General features: G+C 67.8%; 2 protein-coding genes across 4 annotated transcripts in view; both read right to left on the minus strand.

Moving 5' to 3' along the window:
• The window catches only part of PLXNA1 (plexin A1), a 39,045-nt gene extending 28,853 nt beyond the window's left edge, over nt 1–10,192 (minus strand). The window contains exons 1-3 of the mRNA XM_081526158.1: nt 10,053–10,192; nt 4,788–6,027; nt 3,528–3,710 (exon numbers count right to left, since the gene is read on the minus strand). Coding sequence (XP_081382284.1) covers nt 3,528–3,710; nt 4,788–6,011 — 1,407 coding nt within the window. The 5' untranslated portion in view covers nt 6,012–6,027; nt 10,053–10,192. The remainder of the gene's footprint in view (nt 1–3,527; nt 3,711–4,787; nt 6,028–10,052) is intronic.
• Nucleotides 10,193–19,773: 9,581 nt separating this feature from the next.
• Nucleotides 19,774–24,955, minus strand: part of CHCHD6 (coiled-coil-helix-coiled-coil-helix domain containing 6) — a 108,746-nt gene continuing 103,564 nt past the window's right edge. For 2 of the 3 annotated variants that reach the window (XM_081526622.1, XM_081526624.1), the window contains 3 exons: nt 20,525–20,660; nt 20,114–20,266; nt 19,774–19,945 (listed from right to left, as the gene is read on the minus strand). In XM_081526622.1, the coding sequence (XP_081382748.1) occupies nt 19,940–19,945; nt 20,114–20,266; nt 20,525–20,660 (295 nt within the window). In that variant the 3' untranslated portion in view covers nt 19,774–19,939. The remainder of the gene's footprint in view (nt 19,946–20,113; nt 20,267–20,524; nt 20,661–24,955) is intronic. The other variant, XM_081526625.1, reaches the window with a different exon arrangement.

The raw sequence follows: 24,955 nt of genomic DNA on the forward strand, positions 1-24,955 counted from the left end.
AACCCACTCACCGGACTGAGAATAAGAACTTCACAGCCCCTGATGGGTGGTGGCGCTTGGAGGGGGGGGCCCCCTGAGGCTGAGCCCTGCCATGGAGGAGGGGACAGCTGTGCGGGGAGTCCACCCACGGCTGCGGAGGCTGCACAGAGCTGGGACGGGGGCCGCAGAAGTCGCTGGGCCTCCTCTCACAGGCAGGGGCCATGGCCAGGGACGCCAGAGCAGGCAGCGGTGATCATCTGGCCAGATGCCCTTGCCGCAAGCCCCTTGCCCACCCCCTGCTCCACCCCCCTTGCAATGGCAGCTGACACGGTGACCCTACTTTCCAGAACCACTGACCCCCCCAGGCCAGACCTCTATGGTCTCTGCTGCCCACTGCAGGGTGCCCAGAGATCTGCCCACCGCGCGCAGAACGGGCCCGACCCCTCCTGCACGGCGAGGGCCCCTCTGACCTGTGAGCCCCGTTTCCACCCCCGGAACACCTCCTGCACCCCGTCCTGCAGAGGCCTGGCTGTGAGGAGCACGGGCCCCCCACGGATGCACACAGACGGTCAACATGAGGCTGGGAGGCCTGTGCAGGGATCCCCCGGGGAGGGGCTGCTGGACCACCCTGGAGGCAGCGACCCCCCCCACAGCCACCCAGCTTTCAGGGTCTCCCAGGTTCAGAATCCTGGGGCAAGGGGTGGGGGGCTGTTGCTACCTTTCCAAGAGAAGCTTTTGGAGACGAGACCCCTGGAGAGGAAGGGGAGTTCCCATCCCCGCAGCCCAGACCCTGAGCAGCCCACTGTGGGCGCTCTCTGGGGGCGCGGGGCAGTGGCCAGGGCTGCCCGGGACGCAGCAGTGGTCCCTCCACCCTGCAGGACCCCCGTGGCAGGGCTGCGCTCACAAGGGCTTGGCCGTGTCCCCGCCCGGCCCTGGCCCCACAGCCCCAGGAGGACAGGTGCCCCACCAGGCCCACATTGCAGGCTGGGGAGGGCAGGGGGCACCCCTGGCAGGAGTCCAGGGCCAGAGGCCCCCCACCTGCTTCAGGCACCTGGGCCGACTCAAGGACTCCCGGGGGGGCCTGGAGGATGAGCAGGAGGGGCGGGGGGGTGCTCAGGGTGCGAGCCCAGGAGGGGGCTGCGGGGGGCAGGTGCAGGTGGGGCTCGGGGAGGGCTGGGACCCAGGGGCACCCCAGTCAGCCCGCGGCAGCTCTGGTTGGCAGCTCTTCAGTTAATTGGCTGCAATTTTACACAACGCTGTTCGGAGGTGGCCTGGAGCCAGCCGTGTCCCCAGAGCTCCCCGAATCACTGTTTAAAGCCCAGGAAGGACCAGCTGTGGGGAGGATGGGGCAGGTCCGTCTCAGCGCAGCAGGCCGGGCAGAGGCGGGGGAGCCCCAGGCCCAGACTTCAGGAACGCAGGGATATGGGGCGGGCAGGAAGGGCCTGCACTGAAACCCAGGCCCAGCCCTCCCAGGCCCAGAGGAGGGAGCTGGGAGCCTGCAGGGAGGGGCACCGCTGGCCGCTGGGCCCTGGACCACAGCCACCTCCTCCCCCAGGCCGGGTCCGGATGACTTGGGAGGGGCCGGGCAGGGGCAGGAATTAGGAATTTGCTGCCAAAGGCCAGGCCAGGGAGAGGCGGGCACCGGCCGGAAGCAGAGCCCCTCGAGGGGGTTGAGGCTGGAGGCCTCGGGTGGGAACTTCAAGTCAAGGAGCCGGCGGGCGCGGGGACAGAAGGCCGACCCAGTGCGGGGATGAGAAGCCCCTTTCCCTGCGCCCAGGTGGCTCCAGCCCCAGAGGGGACGGAGAGGCCGGGAGAGGCCTCCCGAAGGTGCGCGCCCATCCACGCAGGGTGCGCAGGGGTCACGCCTCCACAACCAGCCCAACTCGCAGCCCCGGGTGTGGCCAGGCCCACACCCCTAGGAAGGCAGTGGGAGGCGGGTCCAGGAGGCGGGGTGGGGGGGGCTGGGGGCGGACGGGGGGCCTTGGCTATCACCTCCTTGCTCCGGACGTGGAATCTGCTCATGGGGGCCCGGCCACTCCGAGAGCCGCTCTGAGAGCCACCTTGAGGCCTCAGGTTCCCTCAGCAGGACGGGGGCAGCAGGTGAGGCCGGGATGCAGCAGAGGGAGGCAGGACTGGACCAACCCGTCCTCCCAGCCTCACGGGGTGGCCTGTGGGCAAAGTTGCTCCCTGGCCAGCTGCCGACCAGCTCAGCGGCCACCAGGAGGGGCCCGCAAGCCCCAGATCCCAGCGTTCTAGCATTCTGCTGGGCGACGGGCTCGAGGGCCCTCCAGGAATGTGTCCCAGCAGCTTCACCCATGGCCCCACCCCAGATGGGCTCCCATGGCAGGGGGCAGAGATGGTTCCCCAGAGCGTCCCCAAGGGGTCCGCGGGCCCTCTCCGCTGCCCCCCAGCCCCGGGGCAGCAGGCAGAGCCCTGCTGGAAGCCCTACCCCCCAGGTAGAGCCAGGACAGGGGGTCACGGGGGGAGGAGCCGGCCTGCCACCCCCACACCGCCCTTGCACTGCCACGGGCAGGACCCCGCAGCACCCGGCACGGGGTGCCCTCGGCACAGCCCCCAGGGCCCACGGCTCCTTCCACAGGTGGAAAAGAGGGCGCTGGGGGCGGCCCTGCCCAGAGGCCGGAGAGCCAGCGGGCACCGCACAGGGCAGGGACCAGGGACCTGCCCGCCCCCTCGGGCCGGGCACCGGGGCTGAGCAAGCAGAGTCAGGGCCCAGCCCCCACCCGGCACCCGCGGGCCGGAGCTGGGTCAGCAGGCGGCCTCCGCCAGCTGTTATTTCATCCACCAGCCCTGCCCCCGCGCTGACCCTCAGGGCTCCAGGCACCCCCAACCCTCCGCCAGAGAACTGCCCCCATGGCAGCCGGCCTTCCCCGGGCCTGGCCCCTACCCACGCACCCAGCCACTGCTGACACCCGGGCGGCTGCCACCCCAGGACGCCCGCGCGTGCCCAGCCTGGAACCAAGTACAGAGATCTGGAACCAGTGGACGGCCCCACCCCGCCCCTGCCCCACGCACCCCCGGGCCGGCCCGTGGAGGGGCCCGGGAGCTGCCCCCTCGCTGGGGCACCCCAACAGGCTCACTGCAGCTAGGGGCAGGCGGGCCGCCAGCCTCACCCTGCCCTTGGCCCTGTGTCTCTGGGCAGAGTGCTGCCTCGGCGACACCCGATCCTGGGGGGAGGGGGCGGCCCGGCTGGCCCCGCCCTCGCCCCAGCAGTCTCCTCCTCCGAGGTCACCTCCAGGGGTGCGCAGGCCTGCAGGCCGACAGGCCCTCGTTGGCCCTAAGCTGCCACAGGCCTGATCCACCCCCAGGACCCAACGCCCAGCCAGGACCTCGACACGTGCTGGACGCAGGACCGCCCAGGGAGCGCAAGGAAAGGAGGGTCCCGGGGACCGGGGCCCCCTCCCCACCAGGACAAGCGCGGAGCAGGCACTGGCGCCCCCAGCTCTGACCCCTGGACGGTCACTGGGCCCCCTCCCCACCAGGCCACGTGGAGCAGGCGCTGGCGCCCCCGGCGCTGACCCCGCGCTGACCTTGCGGATGCGGCCGCTGCGTGTGCCCACGAACACCACCGTTCGGCCCCGGTAGTCGTAGGCGGCCACGGCTGTCAGGCCGTCGTCCTTGTCCACGAACAGGGGCGTCCCCTCGATGGTGACCGTGCCGCCCAGGGGCTGGTTGAAGTCCTGCCCGCAGAAGTCGTCGTCAATCTGCAGGGGCTGCAGGGGGGGGCAGGGGGTGAGGCCCAGGCCGTCCCGCGGGGAGACACTGCGGCAGTGCGGGGCGGCAGGCGGCAGGCACAGTTGCGGGGGGCCGTGGGGAAACCGAGGCCCTGGGAGCTGCCTGAGCAGCAGGAGCCGGGGGTGGAGGGCACCTCGGGCGCCCAGCAGGCACAGGCCCCGCCCCCCACTGCGGGGGCCAGGGGCACGTGGGGAGCTGGGGCGCTCACTCAGGACAGGACGCGGGGTGACACCTAAAAGTCAGAGGGAGGGGCCGGCTGAGAGGAGGCGTCTTCTGGTGAAGGAAGCAATCGATGGATAGCATAGCAGGTTCCGGAGGCGGGCGGGGGGCGGGGTCAGGCGGCTCCAGGCCGGGCAGAGGCTTGCGGGGGCGGGGGCGGGGCGGGGTCCAGGATCCTGGCTTGGGGACCGAGGTGGGAGGGCCCAGGGAGGATGGGAGGGGCAGTGGGGGCCGTGCCCAAGAAGGGGCGCACATAGAGCATACAAGGACCTCAGCAAGGCGCCCCGCAGGCGTCTCCAGCTGCACCGAGGAGACCCGACGCTCCTCGGTCAGAGACAGGAAAACCGAGGCCAGAGACGGGCCGGGCTTTCCCGGGGCCACCAGCAAGTCCCGGGCAGCAGAGGCGCTGGAGGTCCTCTGAACAAGCCCTCACCCACTACGAGTCTGGGGTCTCCCGTGGAAGATTGTCCTTTCTGGGGGCGGGCAACAGACACTCCTCCAAAAGCAGCTGGCCCCAGGCTGGCCCCGTCAGGGCCTAGAGACAGGGCAGACAGAAGCTAGCCGATGGGCATTGAGCAGCCCCCCAGTTACCACCCCCGGCCCACGAGAGGTGCACAGTCAAGCACCAGGAGAGCAGAGAACAGAGCCTCTAGATGGGACCCTGAGAGGAGACGGTGCCCACTGCCCACCTGACCCTGGTCTGGACCCAGCTCGCCCCTTACTGGCCACGTACCCTGGGCGTCATCCCACCTCTCAGTGGCCTCATCTGTGAAACAGAGACAAGACCCGGCCAGCCAGCGCCCAGAACAGCGCCAGGCACAAGGGCGGGTGCTCACCGAGTTGATGCAGCCCAGCTCCTTGTTGAGCAGCCAGGGCAGCGAGAGCTTGCCCTCGCCGCGGTAGCAGGACTGGATACGCGCCTTGATCTTCTCCTTGATGGCCCTGAGCGTGAAGAGGCACAGCACCGACTCCCGCGGTGGCTTCACGCGGTTCTTCTGGCCCTGGGCGAACACGGTGAACAGCACGTCCTCGTCCTCGGCCAGGCCCAGCTGGTGGGCCAGGGCCCGGCCTGGCCGGCTCAGGTAGGCGTCCTGCACCAGGCGGTACTCCACACCTGCCTGCTCACAGCCAATGGGGAACTCGACGTAGGAGTAGAACTTGGGGTCGTCCACGCACAGCCGCACGATCTTGGATGTGAAGAAGTGCTCGCCGGCAGCGTCGGGCGAGGTCAGCTGCGTGTCCAGCTGCAGCGTGAGGTAGTACACGAAGTGCTCACTGCGGAAGCTGTACACGTAGTAGATGTCAAAGGCCGGGAACTTGGATAGCGTGTCCGAGGGGATCTTGAGCTGCGAGGACACGAACTCGTCCTGGTACACGAAGCCAAACATCTCCGCGTCCTCCTCGTTGGCCATGAGCCGGCGGCTGGACAGCGTGGGGAAGTACTCGGACTTGCCGTCTATGGGCGTGCCCACGAAGAGCTTGGCCTGTGCCTGGCCAGGCGGCCCGGCGATCAGCACGCCGGCCATGCTGCCCGCCTCGCGCACACCCGACAGGTAGTGCTCCTTGCGGTGGTGTGGCTCGCCCAGCTTGAAGAGGTCGTCTAGGCGCAGGAACTGGCAGATGCCCTGTGAGGCGCTGCCGCAGGCCAGCAGGCGGTTGGCGGGCTGGTCCAGCAGCAGCAGCTTGTTGACGTTGTCGGTGCTGCCCAGGCCGTGCGGGCAGGACTGCACACTGGGCGGGGGGTAGCACTTCTCGTTGTCCTCCACTGGGCCCGTCACGTGTGCCCGCAGCAGCGTCAGGTTCCCTGACAGCTTGTAAATGCGGTTCACGGCGCCCACGTACACCTCACCCGTCTGCTCGTGGACCACCAGATGGGTGAGTGCCCAGTCGCTGGCAGTGAAGGTACGGAAAGGGGGCTGTGGACCCCCGCCTGCCTGGGGCACGCCCCCCAGCAGCAGCAGCAGCAGGATCAGCAGCAGAGCCCGCGGGCTCAGACGTGGCAGCAGCATGACGGGCCGGGGCCTCCGGCCGAGGCGCTTGGGTCCTGTGGGGCCGCGCATCACGGGAGCCTCAGCCCTGCGGGGAGGAGGGACAGGGCGCATCACCTGCACCGTCACTGAGCTCCCAGTGACCATCTTCCGCCAGGATTTCCCACTCATGGAGTGCGGCCTAATCCTCCAGGAGATGCCAGAGGGACAAGGGCAAGCCCCTCCCCGCCTGGAGCCCTGGGAGCAGCTACACGGAGCCCCAGACTCCGGCAGGCAGCTCGGGCCACCTGAGCTCCACCACTGCCCGGGCCATGGCCGGGGCAGAAGAGAGGGACCCAGGACCAGGAGGTGGGCAACCAGACCTGAGCCTGCCCACTCCCCCCAGGGAGCAAGGCTCCCGGCTCCAAGCTCCCACAGTGGTGACCGCCTCTCTGCCCGAGCGCCTTGTGGGCTGGACGGTGCTACTCGCAAGTAGTAGAGGACACTCGTGTGGCCCCTGCAGAAGGCGGCTTTCCTAACAGCCACGCCGGGGCCACACGCCGTGGCCACGCCCCCGCGCCTGGCCACGCCCCCAGCTCCGCTCGCAGAGACCACGCCCCGACCCTCGCCCCGCCCCAGCCCTGCTCTCTGAGGCCACGTCCCCAGTCCTTCTCGCTGAGACCCCGCCACGCCACGCCCACTGGCCCCGGCCCCGCCCAGCTCTGCTCTCTGAGACCACGCCCCCGACCTCGCCCCGCCCCCGCTCTGCTGTCTAAGACCCCGGCCCCGCCCTCCTCTCTGAGCAGTACCCCTGCAGCGGGGCAGCACGCACCTCCCACTCCCAGCCAATGGTTGTCCCTACCCCGGGCGGGAGGCCCCCAGACCCTGCCCCGGCCCAGCCTCCTTGCAAACAATCTCATCTCCCCACAGCCCGGCAGCTGGCAGCTGGCAGCCACACTCCAGGTTACGTGTAGCCTCTGGGGCCCGCAGCCACGTGGTTGACCGGGTCGCCGGCGGCCTGGGTCTCCCCGTCTGTGCAGCGGTGACCACGAGGCTCCTCTCCCGGGTGACAGCGAGCAGGCCAGGGTGCCTGCTCAGGTTCCCACCTCAGTTGTCCTCGAATCTGCGGGCTGAGGGTAGCAGCCGCGAGCTCTCCAGCTCTCATCCCTGTAGTCTGATGCCCGAGCTGTCCCCAGACACTGTCCCCAGGAGCACGAGAGCTGCCTGAGCCCCAGAGGCCAGCCCAGGACCTTGCCCTTGTGAGTGAGTGACTGGGCCTGCCCCCTACCCCAATCTCACTTCCCACACCCTCTTCCCCTCAGGGATGCTGAGCCTTGAGAACTAAGGGGGGGCGCTGGTCAGCACCCCACAGGTGACAGGTGGAGGCCTGAGGGGGGGATGCTGAGCCCCCAGAGTGGGGGGGCTCTGGCCAGCATCCCACAGGAAAGGCACCAGGGCATGCTGCCACAGGACCCTCCCCGCAGGCTGTCAGCTACCCCCTCAATCCCCGTCCAGACGTCCCCAACAACTATGGCTGCCAGGGACCTCCCAGGCGGTAGGGAGAGGAGTCCCCAGCCCCTGCCCCCTGCTCAGGAGCCCAGGGCAGAGCAGAATCGGAGAACAGGCTCCTCAGGACTCGGCAGGGCCTGGGCTGAGTGCTTGCGAACTCCAAAGAAAACATGAATTACTCACCGTTTATCAGTTCAAAGCAGGCCTGCAATTACCAGGGGCTGGGCTCTCCCCTCCTCCGGATAATTATACATGTCCTAATGCAATTACTGGCCCTACTTTTTATATTAAACAGGAGAGACCCAGCTGAAGAAGCGCCATCCAAACTCCAGCCTGGCCGGGGGCCCGCTGCCCCTCCCCCAACAGGGCTGCCCAGAGGACCAGTCAGGGGTACGGGACTGCAGCCAGGAAAAGGGGGCCTCACGACCACTCCCTCACAGGGGCCACTGAAGACAGCTGGGGGACTCCCCCGACCCACGAGGAACGGGGCCCGCGGCTCAGAGAGACCCAAGGTCACCCAGCTAGTTGTGCACACTCCTACGGAGACCTGGACTCCCACGGGCCTCTGCTCTGCCCAGGAAAAAATGCATTCATTCCAGAGCGGCTGCTGGGGAGGGCCATGCCGGCTGGGGGGAGGGGAGCCCTGACAGATGCGAGCTCTGGGCCCGCGCTGGGGTCTGGGGAGGCCCTTCCACCTGCTGGTCAAGGACCAGGCCTGGCGCTGGCGGGGGAGGGGCACCCTGGGCGCAGAGCAGCAGGAGCAAAGGCCGGGGTGGAACCTGCTGGACTGCACAGGGGGCAGTGAGGGTGCCCGCAGCACCAATCAGAGCCAGGCCGGGAGGGAGAAGCTGCCCGGGGCACAGGGCTGGGTGTGCCAATGGGAGGTGAACAGGGCAGGGAGCGGCCCGGCGGCCTCCACGCCCGCACAGGACCAGCTCAGCCGTCCACCAGGGCGTGGAGAGCGCGCCACCCGCTTCTCTCCCGGGCCCGCGGCCACCGCCGCTCCGCTCCCTGAGAAACAAAGGCCCTCAGAGGCTTCTTCCCAGAGGGACGGCCCCAATCTTCCCCCCCGCCCCACTGGCCAACCCCCCAGTCACATCTGGACCCTACCGGGGCTCGGATAGCTTGAAGCATGGGGGATGGAGAAGACAAGGCATCCTGCCCAGGGGTGCCTTGTCGGTCAGCAGCCGGCGCCAAGAGCTGCCCCGTCACCCCACCTCCCCCACACAGGCCCCCGGAGGTGGTCCCAAGCCGCCTGCTCCCCTCCAGGCCTGTCTGAGGGGGCCGGAACCCAGGGCACTCAAGTCCTGCTCCTCAGGAAAAGTGCCTGCTCTTCGGCTCCCCCGACCCCATTTCACACTGGGAGAGGTTCTTAGCGGTGAGGAGGGGCTTACAACACACCAACCACAGCAGAGCCAGCAAAGGGCAGTCGGCTTGGTTCACAGCTCTCATCCGTCCCCCACCCTCAAGAACACAACCTCAGCCACACCGGGGCTGGCCAGGCCTCTGCAGCACTGTCTCCTCTACCTGAAAGGCCCACTGGGGGACTCCCAGGCCCCCTCCCAGGCCGACTTGCTGCCGGGCCTGAAAGAAATCACTGGCTTCCCAGTTTGCCCCTGGCGCAGCACCTGGTCTCCCCTGCACACCCCAAATCAGCAGGGCGCCAGGGGACCTGCCTGGGCGAGCTCCCCAGGGCCCGAGGAGCAAGGCTCAGCCCACCCCGCGCAGACCCTGAGAACCGGCCTCGACTCGGAAAGAGGTGGGGCAGCGCGGAGGGCCGCATCGCCGAATCCCAGGCTCGGGGGCTGAAGGCTCGGTCCACGTCCCCCAACACACACCCCTCTTTCTTTCAAGGGGCGTGGCTCCAGCACCCCACAGATGAACCAGGGGCAGCTCTGGGCCCTAGACGGCCGCCGGATCCCCTCTCGACCCCTTCCCGGACTGTCCCTGTGGTCTCAGAACGGGCGTGGGTCCCCAGAGTCGCAATCCCCTCCCCGAGGCCGCCCGATCGCGCCCCGCGGCCGCCAGCCCCGCCGCCCACCAGGCCCAGGGCCGCGCAGGAGCCCTCGGAGCGGCCACGGGAAGCGACTGACCCTGGAGAGGCCCCGCGCGGGGCGGCGAGGAGGCCGGGCGCGCGGCTGGCGCACCGCCCCTCCCAGCCTGCGCGGGCCTGCGGGCCTGGGCGGACCGGCGCCCACTCCGACCCCGCGGGCCTGCCGGCGCCGGACGTCCAGCGCGCTCCGCCGACCAGGGCCGGCCGAAGGGCCCTCCCGGCAGCGCTGCAGCGAAGTTTCTCTCCGCCCGGCTAGGAGGAGGCGGCGCGGCCCGCGAGCTCGGCGGGTAGGGTCCCATCCCGGCCGGGCGGGGACGCGCGGGATCAGCGCCGGTGCTGTGGCCTCGCCCGGACACGCGTGAACCCGGCGGGAGCCGCAGGGACACGCGCGGGCGCGGACACGCGGGGGCGCGGACACGCGCGCCGCCGCCCCCCCTCCGCGTGCCCCCCGCCCGCAGCTCGGCCGCAGCCCCGAGGAGGCCGGCCCGGGGCCGCCCGGAGCCCGGACCCCCGCTGGACCATCGCCGGACCCCCTCCCGCCCCGCCGCGGGGAAAGTTGAGCCCCTACTCACAGGCTGCCCCGGGGCGCGCCCGCCGCCGGCCATCGTCGCTCGCCGCCCGCGCCGCTGCCCGCCCCTGTCCCGCCGCGGGGCCGCCGAAGCCGCGCAGGCCGCCCAGGACGAGGCCGCCGCGCCCGGGCTGTGCTGCGTGGCCGCCGCCGCTGCCCAGCATGAATGGGGCGCCAGGCGCGCGGATGCGGACCGGCCTCGCTCTCGCCGCCCGCGGAGCGCCGCGCGCATGCGCCGCCCGGGGGGCCGGGCTGGGGCGGGGCCTGCGCGGGGGCGGGGCCACCGGCGGCCTCCAGGGGGCGCTCGATCCCCGCCGGACCGGGCCCACCGCACGCTGCAAAGGGCAATACCGCCGCCGGCAGCCGCTGCCCCGGAACCGGACCCAGATGCGGCCGCGATCCAGAACGGCGGTCTCGGCTTGGGATCCTTAGGGAGCTGCGGGGCGCGCGGCCCGGGAGGAGGCCGAAGGGCTGGGTGCGGGGACTTGAGCGAGGCGCTCGGGGCGGCGAGTGGGGTCCAGGGGGCGCACCGGGCGAGGGTCGCGGGGCTAGGCAGGGGGGCGCACGAGGCAGGGGGCAGGACGTAGGAGCTGGCTGGGGTAGGTCAGGGGCGCGCCGGGCGGGGTTCGCCAATCCGAGGTCTTACGGCGGCATGGCAGGGACTGTCGCCGTGGCCGCTCCCCCGCAGCAGCGCGCGCGCCCCGGAAACGTCCGAAGGTGGGTCCGTGCGGGGGCACCTGGTCAGGGCGAGGCGAGGCGGCAGGAGCCGTGGGGACGGCTGAAGGGCCCGGGCCGGAGTGCGGGGGGACGAGCTGGGACGGAGCCGCGGCCGCCGGATGGCGGCGAGCCAGGTGGTCACCCGCAGGAGAGGGACCCCGCAGGCCCGGGCGAGCCCCTGCCCCTCCCCACCTCCAGGGTCTGAGTCCTGGATTCCGAGCTGCTGTTCTCCATCTTCTGTGGGTCTGGCACGGCTGGTTTGACGGGATGTCGTGCTTGTCTCCCGCCCAGCGACATCTGGGGACGTGGGGACGCGGTCTGTGCGGTGGGGGCCCAACCCAGTGGCCGGAGTCCCTGGAAGGTGTGCGGATCCCAGAGTGGCTGGTTATGGGCAGCAGGTCCACCCGTTCTCAGAGCCTGCCCTGGGCCCACACCCCCCTCACTCAGCCCCTGGAGTGTTTCCGGCTGCACCCCACCCACCCCCCTACACCCTGCGCCCTGTTCCTAATTCCTGTCACCTGTGGGCCCCTCCGCGAAGGACCCCTGACCGTGACACAGCATCACGCAGGGCCATCCTTCCAGGCCACGGATAAGGCACTCCAGACAGCAGAGCTGGTCGTCTTTATGACCCTTGGCCACCGGAGGAGTTCTTCAGCCTGACAAACATAAAGAAAAATAGGGGTCAATTTGACTACCTTCATATTGTTTGCTTTTGTTCATTAAAAGTTACCAGAGGAAATATCAAGATAAGCCAGGCCCTAGGACAAGACATTTGCAACACCTGTACACTTGACAACAGCCGCATAGCCAGGATTTAGGAGGGTCCCCCAAGAATCAACAAGGAAAGGCCACAATCCATCAGGGACCCAGGACAGAAAGCCCAACACGCAGAGTGTTGGAGCAAAAATGGCAAATAATTGTTGCTCCCAAGAGCCCCACACGGTGGGTCTCTGCCCCCGGGAGGCCAGTCCAGTGCAGATGGAGGGGGGAGCAGAGCGAGGGACCTTGGGGGCTGGAGGCTGCGGCCCAGGCGACCCCCTCTCCCTCACATGGAGGGAAATGAGTCAGCGGGCACTGTGCTCTTCCTCCTTGGGTTTCCTGTGTGGGTTTCGCTTCTGTTGCCATTCGAGAGGGCAGGCAGTGTGTGGGGTTGTGGGAAACAATCGCAAGAGCCAGAATCAAATCCATTGGGGGTGGAGCGAGGGGTGGGGGCGCTTCCAAATGTCCTTCGGGACTGCTTCTGCATTTCTATCTCAGAGCTTTGTGCAGGAGCAACTCTGGGGGGCCTCTCCCTTCCCCAAAGCAGAACGCCTTCTGCTGCTGGTGGTGAGGAGGTGGCTTGGGGGAGCAGAGAGGGCCAGACAACCTAGCCCCTTCGCGGGTAGCCATGGGTCCCCTGCCACCGGGCCCAAAGCCAAGGAGGGCGGCCCTACTTCCTGCCTAGCCTTCGCCCCCAGCGGTCACCTCCTGCCCCCGGGATGTGCAGGCCTCCTTGGACATAGCCTCCCCATTCAGCTCCACACAGACACGGATGCAGCCACAGGGGTTGGAGGAGGGAGGGACCCTCCTGGGCAGATCCTCCAGGGGCTCGCTTCACACCTTCCCACCCCACTCCCACCGTGTGTCCACAAGCGCACGTGGAGCCAGCCTGGAGTGTGCAGTGCCCTGAGGGGTGAGCGCTGGCCACCACTGGGCACGTAGGGTGGCTGCAGTCACCATCGCCTTCTGGGAAGCCCACTCCGGCCGCTGGGTGGGGCGAGGACGGGGGTCTGCCAGGGGGCAGTGTCAAGGAGACGCAGATGGAGGGGTGCGAAGAGAGCCGTGTCCCAGAGCAGGAGCAGGGCTCACCCAGGTGCAAGCCCTGAGGGAGGCCCCCTGCCCCGCCCTCCCTCCCAGCAGGCCCCGTGGTGGAGTGGACGGGACTCACCTGACCTGAGCTCCCAGGGGGTCAGGGGAGGTGCAGGGGGTGGGGCACGCTCCCCCCCCCATCCCCAGGCTGTGCTGCCCAAGGTCACGCCCACACTGGCCTCTGTGCCTAGTGGCCTTGGCAGCTCCGGGTGCTCCTTGCCCAGCAGGTCCGGGAGGAGTCCCAGGATGGACCCTCATGAGTGGGCTCGATCACGGGCCCCCACGGACCAGTCACTGCAGCCACAAGTAGAGCCTCCCAGGGCCGTGCTGGTGCAGGTAGCTCTCCGAGCGAGGACGGCTTCAGGGAGGGAGTCCCCAGAGAAAGCCCAGGTGCAGGCATTAAACAAGCCACTGGAAGCGGGACAGACAGGGCCCCAGCAGACTGCCGGCCTTCTCCCCCGGGTCCAGGGCCTGTGCCCCTGCTGTGCCCTCGACCAGGGGGGCCCCCACTGCTGCCAACCTCTCAAGGCTCAAAGTGCCCTCCACCTCCAGGAAGCCTTCCTGACTGCAGCTTCCTTGGGCTTCCTGGCCCACTCTCAGCCAGTGGTGGTGAGCCTGGGCTCAGAGTTGCCGTCCTTGGGGAGGTGGCCAGCTCACTGTCAGTATTACACTGTAGGGAAGACAGGAGCAGAGCCCCTGCCCGCCACTCCACAGACACCCCTGAGCGCCGTGGGGGCTCAGGGTCACCTTGTCCTGGGGCTGCAGAGTGAGATGGCTTCAGGGGACAAGTGGGTGACCGATGTAAACAGTGACACAGGCTGGCTGGTGGGTTCCTGCCCCGTGGAAAGCAGGGACGCAGCATCGGGCAGGCTGGAAGGAACCCACAGGGAGAGCCCCGCCAGGGTCTGCAGCTGGCTTAGCACACGCCAGCCCCATGGGGTCCCGAGTGGGTGCCTGTCGCCCTGGGGGTCACAGGCAGCTCACAGGGGACGGTCCTTGGATGGCTGCCCTTGGCAGAACCGTGGCCTCCACCCTGGGGGGGGCCCAGTGGCCCCTGCACCCCAGCCCCTGGGGTGAGAACCTGGAAGCAGCCCCAGCCCTCTTGCTGCACTGAAATTCCCAGGAGGCTGCACTCCTACCCAAAGTAACCGGCAGCCCGGCTGCCCACCCCCACAGGGTCAGAGGAGGCCAGCTGTGAACCCAGGGTGGAGACACAGACAGGGGTCTCAGCCCACAGCCCCCAAACGTGCAGGACCCCACCCAGGTTGCCATCAGAGCAGCACTGGGGAGCCAGCCTGGGCACACATGGCCGACGGACGCCAACGAGCTGGTGACATGAGGGAGCGGCTGGCAGGACCCTCCAACCAGGAGGAGTCGGGGAGCGAGAACCCAGGGCTTCGTGGGGGCTGCGCCGCCACTCCCGCTGCCGGACGTCTCAGCGCAGAAGGGCCACGCCTGGGATAGCCACGGCGGGGACGCGGACACGCAGGCAAGTGACAGGCGCCACCACTGAGCATCAGATGCACGCTGGACGCAGCGCTGGACTGGGTGCCACTGCATGCACGCTGTGGCGGGAAGGCAGCCAACAGCACAAACGAGAGGGCACTAGCATCACGTCCATGCCTGGAACTTCTCTGACATGACAGCTTTCGGGGCTGGAGCAGGTTCCAGGGGGCAGTGTCAGCTGAGCGGGGCCAACTCTGTGTCCCCGTCGCGGTGATTGTTCCCGGAGCGCTCTTGTGGCGGGGGACACAGGACGGACACACACCAGGCGCGGGCATCAGCACCCACGCTGCAGGACAGTCCCCTGGGGTGTGGGCGCTGGGGGTTGGGAGACGGTGCGGGCCTCCGCCTGCCCTAACGCCCCGGGAAGCCATCCCTGGAGATGACGGTCACCTCCAAGTAGGCAGGTGAAGGGGACCCTCCATGGCTGCCCCTCTGGGAGCAGAGCTGTGCCCGAGGCCTCGTGGCCGGGCAGGCTGGATAGTGGACGTGCTGCCAGTGGAGACCACCACGGGGGCCTGGCCTGGCCTGCCACCCCTCCTGACCTCGTCCCTGTGATTCCAGTCTTCAAGTGCGTCACCTCCTCGGAGACGCCCCTGACTTGAGTCCCCAGCATACCAACACCCTGCTAGTTCACACGTCGGGGGGCAGGGGGGCCCAGGAGGCTGGGGGCCTCGACCCAGGACGGGAGGCCAGGTACCAGCCCGAGTCCCCACTCCACCGCTGAGCTGCACAGCTGGGCAGGCCAGCCCCCGTCTGCTGGACGCAGTGCCCCTGCAGTCAGACGCAGACCCCCTCCCGGGCCCACCCCACGCCCCTCGGTGGCCGCTGCCCGTTGGCACAGGAGGACTCAGCGCAGGCACAGCGGTGGAGGAGAGGGAGGCTGGAGTTTCCAGGGAGCCTTTGGAGCCACCTGAATTCCCCTGCATGCCACCCTTTCTGGGAAAACCCTCCCTGGGGGAGGTCCTGCACCCTGGGGCTCTGTGTAGGAGAGCAGAGGCTTCCGAGGCAGAGACTCAGGGTCCCAACACCCCCAGCTCCGTGCCCGCCAGGGCCCCACCCCTCAGCGCCTTCTGCGGGTCTCGGGGTCACTGTGAGGGCCAGAGGAGCTCATGGGGACTCCCCAGCCGCCTTGGCCTTCCCTCGTCCTGCCCGCCCGCAGGGAGGGGCCATGAGCGTCCCTCTCCTCGGCGAGAACCAGGCTCAGGGGCCCCTTCCTGCCCCCCACGCTGTGTCACACGGAGTCTGTGATTTCCCGAATCTACCACGAGCTCCACCGGCAGGAAGGGGCCATGAGCATCCCTCTCCTTGGCAAGGACCAGGCTCAGGGGCCCCTTCCTGCCCCCCACGCTGTGTCACGTGGAATCTGTGATTTCCCGAATCTACCATGAGCTCCACCGGCAGGGAGGGGCCGTGAGCGTCCCTCTCCACAGCAAGGACCAGGCTCAGGGGCCCATTCCTGCCCCTCATGCCTTGTCACAGGGAATCTCTGTGATTTCCCAAATCTACCACAAGTTCCGCTGGCAGGGAGGGGCTGTGAGCATCCCTCTCCATGGGGAGGCCCCTTCCTGCCCCCCACGCCTTGTCACAGGGAATCTCTGTGATTTCCCGAACCCACCACGGGCTCCGCATGTGATGCTGTTCCCTGTCACCGTCACCCTGCTGACCTTGCCCAGGGCCCCAGCCTGGCCCTGCCTCTTGCAGGAAGCCTCCCTGAAGCCCTGCCCACCGACTGATCAGCAGCAGCCCTAGGCCCATGGGCTCTGGACCTCAGGGTGCAAGTCAGCACCTGGGTCTCCTCCACGCAGTGCCATCACGGGGTCCCTGGCAAGGAGAGTGAGGAGCAGACAGGACCAGCCCCCCGTCTCCTGTCTCCTTGGTGGGGAGGGCTGCAGGCAACCACCCCCCCCCACACACACCTTGGACACAGGCCCTGCGAGGGGCAGGGGGCGGCAGGGAGAGGCAAGACCTGGACACAGCGCCGCCTCAGCCCCATGCACTGTGGGGCAGGCGGGGCTTCTGGGGAGACAGATACCAGGGGTGACATTTGAAATCTCTAGTGGCCAGAGTGAACACCAGACAGAAAGAAGATGGGAACAGTCCTGATGAAAACCAGGCTCCGCTTCATGCAAGGACACATTCACTGACGTGGATGCCTGCCTCAGGCGCGGCTGGCTCCAGGAGCCCAAGCGTGTCCCTGGGCGTCTGTCTCTCAGCTCCACCTTCTTGCGTGTGCATTCTCGGGGGTGAAGGCCCCAGCAGCACCCTGGGCCCACTGGAGTCGTGTGACTGCCCCTTCCCCCTGGCTGGGGGCGGCAACCCCGATTAGACAGCTGCTCCACAACCCTTGACTTCCAAGAGCTCTGGCCTCTTGGGTTTCTAAGCAATTAAAACAGGGCTTTTAATTATTAAAATATTACACTCATGGTAAAAAAAAAAATCCAAGTGGTTCATGAAGGAAGCCCCAGGAAAAGCCACCTCCTCCCCGGGCCCCCAGGTCACCTTCCGGGAGTGTGCTGTCCCTAGCTCCCCACATCTTGGCAGAGACTTGTCCAGGATACCCCTGCCTCTCTGCAGAGAAGACCCGCAGCACCCCTGCCCCCAGCCGCCTTTGCGGGCCCCTGTCTCCCACTAACAGGTTTCAGAGATGGTCCAACAGGGCCACCTCGGGACCTCTCGTCACCCTCCTGGAACCCAGCAGGTGAACCAGCCGGTTCCGAGGCGACGCCCCAGGAGCCGCTCTGTGGTGTGACCCAACAGGACTGTGGCCGAGAGGACGGATCCCGCTGGACACCTGCAGCCCTCAAACCCCCAGAGACCTGGGTTACAGCCCTTCTGAGGCCCCGGGCAGCGTGCTGTCTGCCCGCAGCCCCACGCTGCACCCAGAGGGGGCGGGAACTCTCCAGAAGGTGGGCGATGCAGGCCCTTCATGGGGCCCGAGGAGGAGGAGAGTGGCGGGCCCTGGTCCCCACATCTGAGCCCCTCGATCAGCTATGCCGACAGCTTCCTTCTGGACTTCCTGTCACATGAGCCAGCGGACCCTTCCCACCTGTCCACTCGAGCGGGGGTCTGTCTCTCGTGCTTCAGGGTCCAGTCTACCCAGACCCCGGGGCTTGAGGCTGTCTGGGGTGTCGCCCTCCCTCTGCGGGCCTCCTCATGGGTGCCCGCGTTTTGAGGCTGAACACCCATGTAATCGGTCTATCTGTTCCACAGCTAAACCCCAGCAAACATGTCTTCATAATTAGTTGGTGTTTATTTACCAGGAATAACCAGCCCATTAAATTTAATGAGGCAAGTTGTCAGGTACGGAGAGAAAGTGTCTTCCTGGAGTGGCACCCAGACCTGGCGGGCTGGCTGCTGGTCTGGGTGTGGGCAGCCCCTACTCCTGGCCCTTGGCCCCCCAAACCCTCTGGTCCCCCCACGTCCCCTCGGCAGGCTTCACATCCCCGCTGCCTGCTGAGCAGGTATGACGTCCTTTGCTCAAGTTCGACCCAGTAGAGGGGTGCCCACTGGGCCGCCAGCCAGCAGGGAGCGAGGGCAGAAGCCCCCAAACGCAGGCGCGGGTCGGCACTGCCACGAGCCACTGGAGGCGGGGGCAGTGGTACTAGAGAGGCATCGCAGTCAGTCAGGAAGAGAAAAGAGTCACATAAACCCCCAACCAGACAGCATGACCTGAGCGCAAAGAAACGCGGGGCAATGCAAGGGCGCAGCCTCTCCCCGTCCTCGGGGCCCTCTCCACCACTGAGCTTCTGAAGCGATTCCCGAGCTCCAGGCTGTCTCCGGGGCCTCCTGGCCGCGGAGCTGGTGGGCAGAGCCCGTGAGTTGCCTTGTCGTCCATGCCGTGATCAGCGCAGCGGAGGCGGGGCTCGGCTCCCCGGAGAGTCCTCCCCTGAGCGCCGCGGCCACGACGGAGGCCCCAAGTCGGCACTCGTGCTGGACCGCAGGCCTGGGGCACGGACGAGGGGGCCCTGGGATTCCTGGTCCGTCCCTGGGTGGACAGGAGCGTTGGGTTGCCCATCAGGGGCTGACCCTGGGGCCGGCATTGCCCACAAGGGAGGGCGCGGGGGGGCGGCTGGGCACGCGGCCTCTGTGCCCACTCCGCCAGGCAGTCACTGGGTGCAGCCCCGGCCCCAAGTGTGACTCTGGCCAGGTGGCTCCTGAGCAAAGCTACTTACCGGAGGGAGTGGACTCAGGTCACAGGCCGCACGCTGGAGTGGCCTGAGGGGCCTGGGTGGCAGTTCCCCTGCCCTCACCAAGCACTGACCATGGCCACCTGTCATGGCCCCAAGATGCAGCTGTGAAGGCGGGAGCAGCCGCTTCCCCTGGGCTCGGCCTCCCCTGGGTCACTGCCCACCACCAGCCGGGGTGGCAGGAGCGACCCGCTGCTGCGCACGTGGGGCTCATCACCACACTCGCTGCAGGCTGTTGCCCCTCCAGGTCCTTGGGGACCACCTCCGTGGCTTCGGTCTCTATCTCAGTGGTCGGGACTTTCTGGTTCCCGGCTGGACCCTGGACGTCCCAGCGGCCTGTCACACTGACCCCAGTGACCAGGTGCGATGGGAACCCACCCTGCGGACGGTCACCCAGTGGGACCTGGGCCAGCACGCCTGCCCCAGGGCCACAGCCATGCTGCACTCCCAGCCCCTGCTTCCTGCCACGGATGGCCACGTGCAGGGCCTGGAATCACACGCCCACACGCGGGCTCAAAGGCACACACATGTGCATGCACCCCCACACACAGCAGTGACACTCGGGGGCACAGCCCGCAGCCACCCTGGGCGGGGCGGGGGGGGCTCTGACCACCGAAGCCTGGCTCGGACCCTGGGGAGCCCAGGGAGGTGCTCGGGCAAGAGGGAGCCAGGGCAGGAGCATGCGGAGGGCATGGCTGGCTGTGAGACATGGGCACACGCTCACAGGAGTGCACACACATGCGGACGGTGCACACAGGCCACTGTACAGCTGCGGCGAGCCCGCCTCCCAGGTGGGAGACTTGGAAGCTGGATGCGGCCCTGGGCACCAGAGGCTTCTGCCAGGGCCTCAGAAGGGCCATGGGGGCTCCAGCTAAAGGGTCCACGAGCTGGTGACCTGCGACCCTCCCGCTGACCACAGAGGGCCAGCCCCTCCGGGCATCCTGCCGCCCACCTGGCTGCTGCCATCTCTGCCTGTCTGTCCCCTGCTGAGCCAAGGACGCCGCCCAGGTCTCTGGGGGGCATCTCCTCAGTCCACTTGCAGCTGGGTGACCTGCCCTGCCCTGGACGCTGCTCCGCCCTGGTCCCGCACCCAGCCGTCACCCCCCGCATTGCCCCGTCCCTCAGTCTGCGGTCACCAGCACCAGCTCATCCGGCCGGAAGTCAGCCTGGTCCCCCCTCCCCACTCAAGTCCAGTCCTGCCAGTTCCAGCCCCAGGCTCAGCCTGGTCTGTCCCCTGACCTGCCCCCACCCTCCTGAGGGTCATCACGACCTCAGGCGTCTGCGAGGCTCTACTCCGGCCCATTCGAGCCCCCCCTCCTGCAAGGCCACGGCAGCACCACTCAGGGGGATGGTCTCTGCAGGAGGCGCTGGGGGCAGGGGCATGGCTGTCCCTCAGGGCCTGGCCCGGGGCCTGGCCTGGGGCTGCAGGGGTCGCGCGCAGGAGGAGGCAGCGCAAGGACAACCAGGCACAGGACGTCTGCTTTATTTGTCTGCGAGCAGGGCACACACACGCCTTCTCCAGCACAGGGGTGGGGGCGCCGGCAGCGAGGCCATGGCCCAGGTCTGGACTGTGGCCCTACAGCAGGTCTGGGCTTCAGGCTCCACGTCGCGGCAGGCCAGGCACGAGGCTGCATCAGCCCTGCAAGGAGAACAGAGTCCAGTCGCCGGGCGCGCTGACCCCCGGCTCTGCTCCCCCAGGGCTGAGGGGGGGCGTCCTCCCCAGTGGTCCCCAGGCCTGGACGGAGCCCCTGCGGCCTCCCGCCCCTGCCCTGGGCCCAGCCTCGGGCCAGAGACCCACTTCCCTCACCCCATGCGGCTCCCTCTGCTCTCTCTGTGGAACCCCCTCAGCAGCACCGTCCACAGCAACACGGGCGGCAGGGCTGCAGCTGGCCCGGGCCCGGGGGACCCGCGGGCACCTGCCCCTCTCTGGAGCCACAGGCAGCCTGGGGCTCTCGGGGGCCTGGGGGTCGGCAGGGAAGGTCAAGGCAGGGCTTCGAGGTCAGCCCGGGACCTCCACGACCCCCTCCCGCCCCCAGCCCAGGGCCATCAGGCTGCACGCTGCCGCTCTGCCTCCCACCGGGTGCAGCCCACAGCCCTACCCCGTATCGGGCCCCCTCCCCTGCCACCCACAGGGCAGGGCCTGGCTTGACCCTCCCTCACACGGCTTCGGGCGCCCACCGGCCATCCCACCCGAGCCCGGGGTGGAGGCCGTGCATACCTTGTGAGCTGAGCTGACGCAGTGCTGGTAGGCCCGCACCAGGTCGGCGCACAGCAGCACCTCCTGCAGGTGGTCACGGTAGCAGCGGAGGATCTGCGCCTGCAGCCCGGAGCACACGGGCTCCACCCTGCGCGGCCTGCGGACACAGGAGGGGCCTTCAGTCACCCCAGAGGGCCCGCGGGGCTCCTCGCCCACCGCCCTGCTGTGGGCCCGCTTCTCCCCCGGAGCTGAGTTCACAGCTAACACACGCAGGACACAGGACATGGGAAGACCACGGCTCATCCACGGCTCAGAGTGGAGACGCCCAGACCCCTTCCCGGGGAATCTCCGCGGCAATCTAGGGGGGTCACAGTCCCTGCTGTCAAGGGAGGCCTGGGCCACACACTAGGCTCCACACGCACTCATCTGAAGAATGGCTGCCTTCTCTTTTTCAAAGCATGAAGCAAACACAGAAAGCAAAGCAGAGCTCTCAAATCAGCTCCTTTCTGACACCTCCACCACGGCCCCTCCTGCCCTCTCCTCCCTGGGCCCACACACCCTCCCGCACACACTCACACATGCACACACATACGTGCACACACTCACACATGCACACATATGTGCGCGCACACACACGTGCACACACTCAGCGTGCACACACGTGCGCACATATGTGCACATACAGTGCACACACGTGCACGCACACACATACACACATGTGCACGCACACACGTGCACATACGTGCACACACTCACAGCGCCCACATACTCACACGTGCACATATATGCACACACACAGCACACACACATCGCACACACTCACACGTGCACACACATACACGTGCACATACATACACACACGTGTACACACACACACTTACACATGCCCTCACGCCCCAGGGCGTGTGTGCTGAGGACCCTGCCACCCGCAACTCCAGGCGGGGGTGCGTCTCTCACCTCCCACCCCCTACACAGGAACCGGCAGTTGAGACCAGGAGGCTCCGAGACACGCGTTCAGTGTGTCCAGGGCTCCGGGCGGGTCCACACGGAAGCCCTGGGGACAAGGCTGAGCTCAGGAGCTGGGGAAGGACCCCCGCTCCTGTCCCCGGGACCTGCAGGGGGACAGTGGCCCTGCCCCAGGTCCAGTCCTGAAATCCAGCCCCCCGCAGGTACCGGGACGGAACGCTGCTTGTGGCACAGCTCAGACTGCCCGTGTCCGCGGGTTAAGGCAGGAGGGGGGCTCAGCAGCCGTCACCCCATTCTCTGACCACCCGGCCCCCAATGCTGCAAGATGCCCTCCCCTCCGAGCCCCAAACCCTCTGACATGGACGAGTCTAATGGAAGGCCTTTCAAATGCCTCTGGACTGGCGTCCCCTCTCCATCGCCCTCCCTGGAAACAGCTCCCTATGTGTTTTCCTCTGCCCTCCTCCACCCCTTGGCAGGGAGCCCTGCGTCTGAACAGGGCTCCAGCCTGGCACCCCCTGCGGTCCTTTCAAACTGGCCTAAATGGGGCGCAGGGGGGACTGGGGGCTGGGAGAGGCTGGAACCTCAGGATGTGACCTCAGCTGGAAATGAGGTCTTGGTGGATACGGTGGGTTAGGATGGGGTTGGCCCCTGATCCAGTGTGACGAGCATCCTCCCAAAGGAGGAGAGACACAGACCTCCAGGAGAAGCCACGTGGTGCCAGAGCAGAGCCTGCAGAGATGCGCCCACGAGCTGAGGACGCCAGGCCTCCCAGCATCACGGAAGGTGGACACGGAGGACACAGGCCCGAGACCCCTCGAGCTTCCGAAGAAGCTGCCTGCTGGCTGCAGAAGCCCAGGAAACACATGGTCAGCAGCGTAGGGAAGTGGTGGAGTGCCGGCCGGATGGAAGCCAGCAGGAGGCAGACGGCTGGCCAGCCCTTTCTAACAGAGAGGGACCCATGTCCTCCGCGACAGAGGTCTCCTTGGCAAGCGGCTCGGCTGGGAAGGATGCCTCCAGGCTGCCTTGGCCGTGCCTCGGGTCCAGGTCGTTCTGAGAACCAGCCTGCCGGGTCTGAACCCGCAGAGCAGCCCATTCTGCAGGTGGGGACGCTGGTATCAGAGGGGTGAGGCGACCTGCCCGAGGCCACACCGCATGAGACGTGGCGAGCGTAACAGCCTGCCTATCTGGCTGTACGGCCCCCAGGCTCCACCCTGCGTCCACTGAGATCCACTTCAGGAGCGGCTGTGGCCAGGGCAGCGTGTCCTGAAGGTGCAGCCGGGCCTGCCCGGCCCTGACAGAGACGGACGTCTGGCCCCTGGGAGGCTCCCAGCCCCGCAGCTGTGGTAAGACGCCTGCTCCCGCATCCACTCTGCTGGCGTGGCTCAGGAAGGAGGTGTCGGAAGGACCTCTGCCAGCGGGTTCCACTGCAGCCCCCAAGGGGAGGTTATGTCAGCAGTGGTGATGGGAGAAGTGCAGCGATGCGATCTCGTTGGTGGAAGGAGTGGTCACACCCTGCACGCCCAGCACAGGAAGCGAATACAGCCGAGGCCTGGCGCCTATACCCTCTCTGCCAGTTCCCGACCTGTCAGCCTGCCACCAGGACCCGTCTCCACTGGTCACACTGTGTCTGCGTGCACACCACATCTGGGTCCACCAGCGTCACAGCGGCAGCCGCCCCAAGCCCACAAGTCCCCATGCTCGCCCGCTGACCATATGCACTCCACGAGCCTGTGCTGGGGGGCGCACAGGGCCTGGGGAGAGCTGGGGGTCCCTCACCCGGCCCGACCGGCAGTCACCACTGCAGGGAGGTGGCCATGCCCCGGGACGCAGGGGGCACTGCGGGCTGCTGGAGGAAGTGAGGCGGACCCCGCTCGCTCCAGTTCCCGTGGCCCTGGGCACCTGTCCCCTCCCCCGGGTCCTCTGTCCTCACTCAGTCGGCCCCACCTGCCCCGACCGCCTGTTCCCTCCCGCCCACCGTCCGCTCTGCCCCAGCCCCTCCCCGCTGGTGGAGCCCCACACCCTCGCGGGACACGCGGCCCTGGGCTGTCCCCGCTCTGCCAGGCCCCCTCCTCCAGGCTGCTCCCGCCCTGGACGCTCCGGCCCTCTCGGGGGGCCCACCCTGCGCCCCCCTCCTGAGGTGCCCTGGCCCCCGGGCAGAGCCCGCTCTCTGGCACAGGGGACGGAGGTGCCACAGACACCAGCTCAGGCCCCCGGCCTGTGCCCGCCTGCCCATCGGTCCACGGGGAGATGGCCAAGGCCACACCTGGGCCTCTCCCAGGGCTGCTGCAACACGGCAGGAGTGACTCCCCAGGCTGCTGCTTGACCCCTGTCCCCAGGACACTCACCCTCAAGGTGCCACCTGGGCACTCCCCGGGGACTCTGGCCGGCGCCCCCAGTGGCCGCGTGCAGGGCTATGTAGGCTCAGGTCCCGCGTGAACTCACTGCCAGCCTCTGTGCCCCCGCCCGGCCCCGCTGACTGGAGCCAAGTGTCCTCGACCAACCACGTCACCTCTGGTCCAGCCGACGCGGGCTCCCAGGGGCTGCGGCCAGACCAGCGCGGAGCAGCCAGCTGACCGGGGTGCCCTGCGGGCAGGACCAGCCCACAACCTCTGTGCCCAGGGTCCCTGCCTACACCACGCTCATACCAGATGACCCCCCAAACCAGCTCAGGGACGCTGTGTCCCCAAGAGCCCCGACGCCTGCCTGCCCCCTCCTGAGGTCTTCTTGGCTGGTGGGTGGGCCTAGGCTGACTCACCAGCCCCTCCTGGGGGGCTCCATGCGCCCAGCCCCAGGGGTGAGGACCACGTGCCCCAGGGCCCTCACAGGACCTGCTGCCCCAGGCCTGGCCCCACCGGACCCCAGCATCACCAGCTCAGACCCCTCCCTTCTGGTCACGGAGGTGCTGGAACAGGAAGGGCCACGGCCAGCCCAGGGGACGCGTCCGTGGTCTGCGGCGAGGCTGCAGACCGGAAGGGCTCTGTGGTCAGGGAGCGCAGCCTTGGGCGGCGAGTCACCAGGTCAGAGGAAGACGGTGCTTTTGTCTCGAGGGGGGTGGTGAGGATGCAGACTCGGATGTGACCAACCGGGTTCCTGGGTTAATGCGTGAGTTCTTATTCCTGAGACCTTTCTGTGGGTTTGAAATCACTTCAAAATAAAACCTTACATGCATGGCCATTTGAGATGACTGAATGTATTCGAAAGGATGCATGTATCCCTGAAAGAGACCACCAAGGTCCCTTTTCAGGCTGGGACAGGGGCAGGGGGAGGTGTGACAAAGTGATCCTGCATCATCTGATAAAAGCACTGGAATAAGCTCTCAGGTGCAAGGACTTCCTCTGCTGCATATCTTATGTCTTAAATAACTTGAGCGGCAAGGTGTGTTTACACATATTGGGAATGCGCATGCTGGCCCCTGAAGAGTCCAGAAGGAGACCCCAGGACAACGGTGCGTGACTGGGTGGGGTTTACATCACTGCTGACAGCACA

The sequence above is a fragment of the Giraffa tippelskirchi genome, chromosome 9 (assembly GCF_054371585.1).
Source record: "Giraffa tippelskirchi isolate mGirTip1 chromosome 9, T2T-mGirTip1v1.2.pri, whole genome shotgun sequence".
Classification (NCBI taxonomy): Eukaryota; Metazoa; Chordata; class Mammalia; order Artiodactyla; family Giraffidae; genus Giraffa; species Giraffa tippelskirchi.